Source organism: Colossoma macropomum, unplaced genomic scaffold (genome assembly GCF_904425465.1).
Source record: "Colossoma macropomum unplaced genomic scaffold, Colossoma_macropomum, whole genome shotgun sequence".
NCBI classification, from domain to species: domain Eukaryota; kingdom Metazoa; phylum Chordata; class Actinopteri; order Characiformes; family Serrasalmidae; genus Colossoma; species Colossoma macropomum.
This window is the reverse complement of record NW_023494791.1, coordinates 37,330,309-37,341,976: the sequence shown is the minus strand read 5'-3', so window position 1 is coordinate 37,341,976 and position 11,668 is coordinate 37,330,309. Positions and strand designations below refer to the sequence as shown.

Sequence of the window (11,668 nt, the reverse complement as noted above, 5' to 3'; positions counted from 1 at the left end):
GCGATTTACTGAGGAGATTAGGTGTAAGATAATCCACTTGCACAATGAAGGGAAAAAAGGAAAGAGAAACATGAGTTTCTAAAACTGTTCAAAATAATGATGATTAAAAGATACAGAGAAAATGGGACACCGAAACTGTCTCCATCAGATAAACACTGCTTAAAGCTTTCATCTTTGAGAGAGAGGAGAAAATCAAGCTCCACTTTTGCTTCAGATATAAAAAAAGAACAATCCACAGGTGTGTCTGTCCATCCTTCTACTGTAAGAAGACAACTCAACACTACGGCTCTGAAAGGATGTGTAGCTGTTAAGTAGCCCTTACTGAGAAACGGAAATAGAGAAAAAGAAAGGACATAGAAGCTACTGGTGTTCTCAGAAAAATAGACTGACTACCCCAGAGTCCAGACCTCAACATCAATGAATGTGTTTGGTATTGTCAGAAGCAGAATATGCAACCAACTTCTAGTACTGAACTTTGGAGGTGTGTCTGCAGATTTCTTTGAAAAACTGAAAGCGAGTCTCTGGAAAGAATGGAAACTGTAATAAAGGCAAAAGAACATCAAGAGAAAATCAACTGAAGACTGAAGATCAATTTGAATTTGTGTGTATTATAATTAATACAGAACAAAATATTGGAAAAAGACTGTGCATTGATTTTGTTCAGTAGGAGCTGTAGACCTGCATCAGCCTGGACACCTGCAGCAGTGTGATGAAGGCAGGCTGCCGAAAATATACCTTCCACAAGTAAAAGTAGGTGTAAAGCTGCTCCTCTCAGTGTTTCTTCTTCACTCTGTTAGAGACTTTTTTCCTGACACTAGCCAAGTTTCAAGGACAGGCCAGATATTGAATAGAATCATCAAACTTTGCAGAAAGGTTTATACCACATGTATCAGTCTTGACTCAGTGAAACACCAGATACAAATGGTCAGTTAATTAGCAAGATCTTCATTAGTTAGAGTGTTAGAAGACGGAAATCACTAATCTCTGCAGAGCTGTGGCCCAGCAGGACCTGAGTTTGACACCTCTGGTTTATATAATGGTTTATATGATGATATACAAAAGAAAAAGTGCGCTAAATTATGATTGAGAGTGACCAAGTGTTTCTGTTTTTATGTCCTTCCGTAGCTACGAAACATGGCAGAAGCTGGTATCAGTGAACTGAAAAAATTAAAACATACCTTTTTACCTTATCTTCTCAAAGAAGAACACATAATGGTGATGAGTTTGGTGACACTAAGACTGTAAGGTGTATGTCAGCGAAATGTCTCAAGCAGTTATGTTAACCTGGGCGTTACGCTTCACTTCATTTACACCTCCTTGTTTCTACACTCATTGTCCATTTTATCATTTACCACTTTACTCACTATATAGGCACACTTGGTAGTTCTGCAGTTACAGACTGTGCTCACCCTGTTCTTCAATGGTCAGAACCCTGACAGGACCACCACAGAGCAAATATTTTTTGGGTGGTGGTTCATTCTCAGTGTTGCGCTGGTACAAGTGTATCAGACAGAGCAATATTGCTGAAGTTTGAAACTCCTCAGTGTCACTGCTGGACTGAGAATATTCCACCGACCAAAAATACCCAGCCAACAGCGTCCAGTGACCACTGATGAAGGACTAGAGGATGACCAACACAAACTGCGCAGCAACAGATGACCTATTATCCATGACTTTACATCTACAAGGTGGACCAACAAGGTAGGAGTGTCTAATAGAGTGGACAGTGAGTGGACACAGTGTTTGACAACTGCAGCACCACTGCTGTGTCTGATCCACTCATACCAGCACAACACACACTAACACATCGCCACGTCAGGGTCATTGCAGTCCTGAGAATGACCCACCGCCCAAATAATATCTGCTCTGTGGTGGTCCTGGGGTCCTGACCACTGAAGTACAGGGTGAAACAAAGTACGCAGAGAAACAGATGGACTACAGTCTGTAATTGTAGAGCTACAAAGTGCACCTGTATGGTAACTGGAACTGATAAAATGGACAGTAAGTGTAGATACAGGGCGGTGTACTTAATGAAGTGGACAGTCTGTGTAAATGCAGGTGAATTGTTTTGGCTCTGTGTGCTGCAGTGACTTGTGCATGTGCAGCACTGCAATGAAGGCCGGCTGCTTAAACATGCTACCGCTCATCTCCTGCACTGAGCCCTGTTATTTGAGCGCTGCAGAGATGCTTTTTTAAAATTCATGTTCCTTTTATTAGCTTTATTTCCTGTGGACTGCGGTGGTCAAGCCGTAATTATTTTAATAAAATAATTAGGATTTTTTTGTTTCCCGCCACTGTCCCTTGGATTTTTGGCGCGCTCTAGAGGGCGTGGCTTGCACGTCACTAACGGTCGGATGAAAATTCAGTGGTGAGAGAACGAGAGAGAGAGAGAGAGAGAGAGAGAGAGCGCGTGTGGATGTGTGTGGAGAGGACGAGCTGCGCTGTTGTAACCCGAGACCGTGAAGGATGTAAGACAAAGACGAAGCAGGTAAGGTTTTTATTGATGTGTGTTTCTGCTTTTTTCCTTGTGTTTCTCGCACGTTGGGAACTGAGAGGCCACCAAACGCTTCGTTTTCTCGCAAGGTCATCGATAGGCTGTGGGCTGGTAGAGGAATTCACTGTAAAAGATGGTCGAGCTGAATGTTGGCGTTGTTTTTTAACAGTAAACCTTCAGGTTAGTCTTTCCCAGTTCATCTTTCCACCTCATAATGCAGCTCATGCACGTTTTAAGTGACCTAAACTGATCCAGTCTAATTATCCGTTATTCCGCCTGGCTCTGTCCAGTCAGTCTGTGTAGCCCCTAATTTGCTACCTGTCTTTTCAAAGAACAAACCAAGTTTTCTTTTCTTTGTGACATATAGCCATGAAGACTGTCTGTATCTATAGCTGTGACATGTATATCCAGCCCTTTGTAGATACCAGCTCATCCAGCCTTTCTTCTGATATCAGCGGTCTTAATAGAGAGTTTGTCCTCCTTTGCTGCAGTAACAGCCTCTACTCTTCTGGGAAGGCTTTACACTAGATGATGGAACGTTGCTGTGAGGATTTGACCGCATTCAGGCAAAGGAGCATTTGTGAGGTCAGGTACAGATGTTGGATGATCAGTTCTCCACTCCAGATCATCACAGAGGTACTGAATGGAGCAGCATCACTCCAGAGAACACAGGTGCACTGCTCTACAGCCCAGTGCTGGGAGGCTTTATGTCCCTCTAGCCAGCGCTTGGCATTGGCGACCTGAGGCTCATGTGCGGCTGATCCAGAGCATCACATTTTCTTGGCAATGCCTTTACATGGATTTTGAACTAATTATACAAGCTGTTTGCACAGTTGATCATCTGTAATGGGTGAACCTCTAAATAGCTGAATTCAGTAATTAAAAGGGGTATCTGGATATTTTGTGGGTGTATATATACACATATTCATGGTTGGGATGTAATGGCATGCGAGTATTGTCGGGCAAACATATTCTGAATATGGAAATTAAGTATCTGTATTCAGTCCAAGTCACATTGTAAATGAAGTCTTCAGAATAAAGTTATCCTTTACATTTTAGGAAGAATACCTCTAGAATATTTACCCACTAATTTTTGAATAAATACCATCTTTCAAAGAAACATCATCACTGCTTGTTAAGTCCTTTTTTTCAAATCAGCACACAGAATATAAAGGCTTTCTCTAAAGAAGAGCTCAAAATTAGCACGTCCTCAAGCCTGAGTAGACTGATAAATCACTGTGATGAGCCAGTTATAAATCTGAGTGTTAGTAAACTCTTTTGAGGGAGAACTGAACTGAGCAGTGGACATATTCTCGAGTGATAAGCTTAGCTTTGGCATTATACTGGACTTGTGTATGCGTTCAGTGACAAGTTACATACATATCATCCACTGAAAATCACACAGCTGCTCACTTTATAGACACATTTGCATACTTTGTTATGGGGATATGGCGAATTGGGTCTGAGATGGCAGTGGGATTGTGGGAGCAGCAGTAGCTTGAAGCAAGCGATGAGAGCTGAAATAACGTTGAGAATTTTGTATTAATTTTTCTATAAATTTGAGTAATTACATTTTTCCTGAAACATATTATCAGGAGAATTACATGAACAAAACTGCCAACCAGCAACAGTGAGGAACAGCGTGAAATACATCAAAATTACAGCAGAGTTTTTTTCATGTATTTTATCGTTTATCAGTATGTATTCGGGATGTATTCTAAATAATTTACTTTTTTGTGTATTGTTTTCGAATACATTACTGAATACATTTCAGACAGCGTATTCAGTATTTAGCCAGCACTACTTTTATAAAGTATTCTGCCCAACTCTGTATAAATACATTCCCATGTAAAACAAATGGGCCAAACCCAAAATATAGTAGTTTTCACTGATGGTTTTAGCCTGCTGTGAGTCCCTAATTGAATATTTGGTCTCACATTAAACACAAACTAGCTTGCCTGTGTTTTTTAACTGTTTGAAGCCATCAGTGCTGAGTGGAACAGTATTGACTCTTCTTTCTGTAAAAGACTGTCAGCAAGTTTAACCACAAAACTTAAACATTTAAAGAAGCCAAGGGAAAAGCTATCTCATACTACGTTACTTCATCTGTATGTTTAGTGATTTGTTGTAAAGACAATTAAAGCTTAATGTGTTGCCATTTTTGGGCTTGGCCCATATTTTTTGCATGGGAGCTGTATTATTCCATTAAAGCTGTATAGCATCGAGCTGAACCCAAATAAAATGAATATCCAGAATGCCTCATATTAAAAAAGCAGTGACCAAATCTTATGGATCAACCAGCTATTCATAGTCATTTCATATCAAGAAATGACTATAATAGACAATGACAGGTTATTGTTTAATATACCACTTAAGTTTTGGTGTCTAGTTTATAACAATTCCATCTACATTATGATGATTATTAAGTGCTTCCAAACTTTTGAACTGTGTGATGTACCAGAATTATATTTAGAGTAATTACAGTGGCTAAGGTTTCTGTATTCTGCCTGCTTCCCTTAAAATAAAGATGTGATGTGCAGTATTATTATGAAATACTGCCCAGATTGAACAGTATTTCACACAGTATTTTCCCATACATTTTAGGCAGGGACCTCCGAGAGCCCAGCTTATGCCATCAGAGTCCCTTCAAGAGTAATAAAGACAAATAGTTCTGGCTGCAGCTTTTAGAAATCAGAGATGAAATGCATTGCTCAGTACTGTGAGCACTAAATCTTGTTCTGTCTGTCCACTGGTGTGTTCCATTTTTGATTCAGTGTTTATTATCATGGAAAAATTGAGTGTTGTCCAATTTTATAGATGAGGTATGCGTTTTTATGCCCTATATGCACGTGTGGTCATTATTTGTGCTAGGAGACATAACAGCTATTACCAAGCATGCAATTTATTTCCACCAAAGGAAAATACATTATTCATGATAAACGTGGTGTAATAATGTTTGTTATTTAGAGGCTTTGTGCGACCATCTGAGCAGGTCTTTTTCTGGCCAAGGCATTGGGCAGTCAGCCAAAGGTTTGACAGGAAGCTCTTGAAATAGAAAGAATCAATAAATAGATAAGCAAAATGCTATGGTGTGATTTACTGTTTCTGTGAAGTGTGATAGAAAAGAGCTTCATTAAAGTAAAGCTGGTATAATAATCCATTATTCTTACCTAGATGAGAAAACCAGCAAGGTTCCCTCTCAGCAGTAGTCCGTCCTTAGCAGAAGTGAGTGTAACTGCCTGCTAGAAGGGGATTTTTCAGTCTGTCAGCTCTCCAGGGATTTGTTTTGCTAGGGGTTGATTGCAAAAGTCAAAGATGAATTGTGTGACACTAAGCAACAAAGAAAAAAGCAGATTTGATGTCTAGCATGGAGAGCAAAAGATGATTCATATTATCATGTGTATAGTAATGTGCAAAGGCCTAAGGCAGCCAAGAAAATGGTTTGAAAAAATTTATCTTGGGAGTAAGTTGTGGGGTTAAGTGTGTTTTTGTCATTATATAGCATTAAAATAAGACAAATAAACATAAATACAGTAAAACCCAACATCAGTTAGATCCCATTGATGGGATCCAAATATGAACACATTTTGTTGCAATTAAGTCAATTTTTTTGTTTTGATGAACAATATTATGATTTTACGTGTGCAAAACTGTTCAAAGCTGTGTTTGCTAGTCATGTAGCGTTTTTGAGTTATGCTCAAATTAGCTCAAATTGTCACCACCGAAACAGTTTTGGTAGCGTTATGATTGTTTTGGTAGGGACAAAATGAAATGTTCAATCATTTGTTTTAATGAAATAAGCATAATTACGGCATATGGTCATTCAAAGCAAATTAATTTTAGTCTAAAGTCTATTGAAAGACCGAAAGACCACACTCTGACTTTGTACCAATTCAATAGAATGATCCATATGTAAGTATTAAGCCAACCACAATATTCTGTACATATAAAAGCCTGTATGTGTGACAAAATGTATGTCAGGATGAGTTTGCTTTGTGACACAAAGGATTCTGCATTTTGCATAAACTATTAAAAATGCATTTTGATTTCTCTGTAACTAACAGTGTAACCATTCATTGTGGGTTATTCCCAATGTTACCTGAACCGTGTCAGTGTTTTACCAGGTTATTTCACTCTAACTGAAACCACAAAATTCAGAATTGAGCTTTGGACATATTACCTGAAGTCACCTGTGATTAAGCCTGTGCCCAGTGAAGGTTAACTGTGTTACCGTGGCTACAGTCCACAGTGATGCTAAAAACACATTTAGTGGCTATTTAAATTTTATATTTTTTGCTTGTTGCAAAAATGTCATTCATTCATTTTTTCATATAAACAATGGCAAAACTTGTATTCGCAAACATGAACATAACTGACCTTTAACTAACCTGACCAAACATGTTGGGTGATGTGATGTTCTACTTTAAGACCACTTTTATTGTACCTAACATAGATGAAAGTGTTCTAAAAACATGGCTGTGTTGGTTAAACATGCTGGGTGCCACAGGCAGATTTAATGCCTCTACAGAAAGCAAGCTATAGTACATAGGACCTCTTCAGACCACAGGGTCAATTTGTAAACATCAGAAAATGTGACTTCGGGTCTTGGGAAAAGCACAAGTAAAAACATGTCTCAGCTCCTGTTTCAAACAGGCTACAAACGCTCACACCCGAAAAGTTCCATGGCCAGTTTCATAGCCAAATTTCAAAGATACTACATAATAAAGATACTGCATAAAACTAGTGACAACTTTTACTGAGCTGTTATTGTATTCTTTTATTTGAGTTTAAGGCTCAACTCACACATTATCACTGTGCTTGTTCTCTCCTGTGCTCCAGTGTCCATTGCAAAATGACCAGACAAAAAAATAAAGCAAAGAAAAAATACCCAGATTAAAGGACATAGCTTGTTATGCCTTACTAATTACTCTCGGAGAGGCATAAAAAGGCTGGTTACAGATGCTGACGTTACAGCGTGTGTTTGGCTTATGCCATGCCCAAATCCAGGTTATGGATCAGTTTATATGAAGGTTTAAGGAGATCAGGACTGTATAACTTATACCCAGGACTTGCAAAAAGGTTGAAGTTACAAGCTGTCTTTTCTATTCTTGTTTGAGGAGAGCCTTCTCAAATGTCTGCATCCTCTTTAGTTCCTGTGTTGTTCAGCATGGTTGCTTTACTTGACCTGTTTCTTTGCTTTCACTCTTCTATCTTGACGTACCACAGTCTATACTATGCTTTGATCAGTAACTGGTATGTCTGTGTGTTACTAAGTGGCCTGCATGTGTTTGTATGTGTCTGTGTGTATCATATTTTTCAGTGCTGTCTAAAATTATTACAGTTGACCTGAGAAATTTTCATAAAGTATGTGTTTAAGTTGAGATCGTTTAATGTCTACATCAGTTAGAATAAAGAATTAGACTGTTAGAAGTGGTTCTTGCTTTATGGATTCATTTTATGTGTATATATACATATATATATATGTATATACACTCTAATGTTTTAAGTGAATTCTTCTCATTTATCATTCTTGTACATAATCGTACACAGATTTTGAAAAATGATCTCAAACATTCAGTGAAAGTAGCTCACTGCAGCACAAACCTGAGACCTGCTTTTCTCTTACTCTTTGTTTTTTCCATTTATGTCATGAAAATGTATTCTTGAGATTGCGACGCTCTTGGCCATTTATAAGTCCAACAGTACATTTGTAAATGATTTAGCTTTTAACCTTTTAATATGGTCAGAAAATCTTTGTGTAGCTCAAAGTTTTCTCTTAATCTTGTAACATCCATTTTTACTTTTGTATCTGAACTAATTTCTATCTCTATGCCTTAGGGAAGCTTTGGAGGGACAGTTAGGCTTCCAGGATATCCACACTGATTTTGGAATACCAACAACTTAAGTGATACAGCTGGACTCAGAATGGGAACTGTCCCTAACCCCAAACGGACTGTTACTGTTCAAATGGTCCCACAACTGTCTGGTATAGATACTTTGGGTAACAAAGAGACAAATGCCAACTGGGACCAGGAATCAAACTTAAATGTGAAGCGCAGTCACTCCTCTGCTCAAAAAACAAAACCTGATCAGGATAATATGCATTTAAAGTCCCCCAGTAAAGGTCCCACAAATCTTGGAGAAAAGCTCTTGGAAGGGACATCCAACTCTCCTTCATCTGACAGTGGAGGTCATAAGAACCCTGGGGCCCAGGATCGTGCAAACATCAAGACGGGTCAATGTGAGAACAATGCTGAGGAAAGTCACAAGGATGGCAATGCTAATTCAAGACCGTTATCAGCCCTTTCTGCCAAAAGGGAGGATGTGTGTGTGACTAGCCCGTCATCTGTAGTTACGTCGCCTAAAGTTGACAAGGAGACGAATGGCAATGGTGCAAAAATGGCAACCAAAAGGGAGGGGTGTGAGGACAAAGTACAGAGTAGAGCATCAGTGACTGAGGAAACCATTTCTTGTACGGGTACAATGCACAATCAAAAGCTAAGCCACACTAGTGACCCAAAGCTGACGGGCTGTGCTGCGGTGTCACCCCAACAGAATGCACTTACCAGCTCTAGAAACTTAAACGAGGACACTTCCCACTTACCTGAATTGAAAGATTCAAGTTGCGCTATGAAATCAGACCAAGCTCTGACAACCAGCTTGGATCTGCTGAAGCAACCACCACCAGATTCAACCGTGAAAGCCCAAGGAGCAGTTTCCTCCAAGGTGTTTACAACAGAAGTTTCAAAATCAGCAGAGACCTCTCAGCCAACATATATCAATGAGAAACCTGAGACAGGTGTTACTCAACAATCAGACAAGACACAGCCCACATCTGTTAAAGAGACAGGTCACATCTACAAATCAGAATGCCCAGAAAACAGAGCAGAACCCCTTGTGACATCACAAATTTCTGCTGTCCACAACACAATCCCAGTAAACAGTATCCCGCTCTCCCCTGACACCTCCTCTTATACTCAACTGACTGACGAAGCAGTTCAAACACAAGGCTCTGCCTCGGAGGAAAACAAGAAGACACACTGTAAGCTATACCGTGAGGCTTCCACCATGACGTCAGCAGCAGATTGTGGCTCCTCACCCTGTAAACAACACCAAGACGTGGAAGTGCAGGCCGTGGCTGCGGTCTGCAGTCGAGCTGTGGCAACAAGTCCCAGCCTTTTTACGCACCAACCCAACCAGGCGTGCATCTCTTCTCAGACGGATGAAACAGAGAGCCTTGCAGTGGTTTATAAAATGGATAATGCAGAAGTTCCTTCACTTGTTCCCTCACAGATTCTGATGGGCACGTCAGTTAGTTCATGTGGTCAGTCTATAATGGCCTTATCAGAGAAGGTTCCTCAACCTGGCACTGTTTCGGTACACACTGATGCTGCTCTACAACAGGAGTCTAGGCTTGGAGCCAAACCCAAAGAGCCTGGGCCTCCTCCGCTCAGTGCCCAGAAAGGATATCCGCCCCTTCAACCAGTTTATCAGATCAATATAGAGACAGTCAGCCAAAACAAGCCTTCAGCTGAGGCTAGCTGCCACAGTCAGGGCTACAAAGCCTCCCCTGTGCTTTCTACTTCAGACTCGTCGAATCAGGACTCCATGGGGAAAGGCCTTTGTGAGATGCCGACCACAGCATCTGATCAGGCCTGTCGAGTTCTGTCTGACACAAGTGCTCAGTCAGAGCAACCTGCCAAGTCTCCTGCTGCTAAATCCCCCCTTTCACAGCCTGAGCCCCCTCCGCAGGAAACCATTCCTCATGTAGAAGACAACAAGGCCAAAACAGAGGCTGCAAAAGCAGCTCCTGCTCCATCTTCCAAGCTTCCATGCTCCACATCAGAGGACAAGAAGAAAACAGAGCAGCCGACAGACAAAGCTAAAGCTACAGCGGCATCTTCAAAGCAGAGTGGTTCCAAGTTGGAGCCAGAGAGGAATAAAAAGGAGGAGGAGAAGGCAGCTAAGCAGACCAAGAAGAGTGTCCATGACGTGGTATGGGACGAGCAAGGCATGACGTGGGAGGTGTATGGCGCATCGCTGGACCCCGAGTCACTCGGCTTTGCTATCCAGAGTCACCTCCAGTGCAAAATCAAGGAGCATGAGAAAAAGATTATCGCTCAGACGGTGTTCAGGAAATCCATGTCAGGTGGAGCATCTGACTCGCCATCGGGGAGGAAAAGCAAGCGGAGGCAGGCTAACGTGTTCAGGTCCATGTTCCAAAATGTCCGACGACCCAACTGTTGCGTACGCCCACCCCCCTCATCGGTGTTGGAGTGAGAACTGCTAAGTAATCGTGGTCCCACAAGATTGTTCTAGTGCAAAGCATGACAGAACTACCCCCGTTCCTGATGACGGATTTGTGGCATTTAAACCCTATTGGTGATATGAGTGTTAGAAGGTGGAAAACAGTGTTAGAGGAAATATTTTTAGAGACTAAAAAAGCTATTTACGTGGAGAGTCAAGTCATTAGCAGTATTTAGAGTGAAATGGCAATAATGATACTTAATACAGTGTTGATAATGGAACAAATTTAGTTATGTGCATGTATATTTGTTCAAATGGCCAGCTATTAACCTCACATTGTGGAATCCACATTTATGCATTGCACTGATTATTATCAGATGTAAGCATACTAATTATACATTATTTTCCACAAAGTTTCACAAAAACTTTGTGCAGTTTAATTCTTATTGTACTCTCAGTACAGTAAAGTGTTTGGTAAATATTTGTTTTGCATTTCTGACAGTGGACTGGCCCCCATTTTTAGCATTTCATGGGTTCTCAAAGTTTCAGAGATTCATTACAATTACTTAGACTTGATAGAGTAAAAAAATCCACAATATGTTGTGCTTGTTGTTATGCATAAAGTAAACTAAGCCTGTGCCATTCAACCGCAGTGTTATCCCTGATTTTATATTAAAATCTTCAGGAGAATACTATTTACTCTCGATGTATTCAACTTTTCCATAAGCAGTGCCTTTTCGCCTTGTGTTTGTGCTTTGTTTTAATATGTACACACTTCGTTTGAAGTCAAAGTGAAATGGAAAGCTTAATGCATATTGCTTCGATACCATATTGTATGTTAGCCTACGTTCACATTTCCAGGTTAAAGTGACTCAAATCCGATGTTTTCAGGGCTGTGTGGACACTTTCATATGTGGTCCTAAATTG

At 40.4% G+C, this 11,668-nt stretch overlaps 1 protein-coding gene across 1 annotated transcript; it reads left to right on the top strand.

Annotated features, from left to right (window-relative positions):
• Positions 1-2,392: 2,392 nt before the first annotated feature.
• gprin3 (GPRIN family member 3) lies at positions 2,393-11,388 on the top strand. The gene is made up of 2 exons (XM_036574994.1): positions 2,393-2,488; positions 8,333-11,388. The coding sequence occupies exon 2, from the start codon at positions 8,420-8,422 to the stop codon at positions 10,772-10,774; it is 2,355 nt and encodes a 784-aa protein (XP_036430887.1). The 5' UTR covers positions 2,393-2,488; positions 8,333-8,419; the 3' UTR covers positions 10,775-11,388.
• The last annotated feature ends 280 nt before the right edge of the window (positions 11,389-11,668 follow it).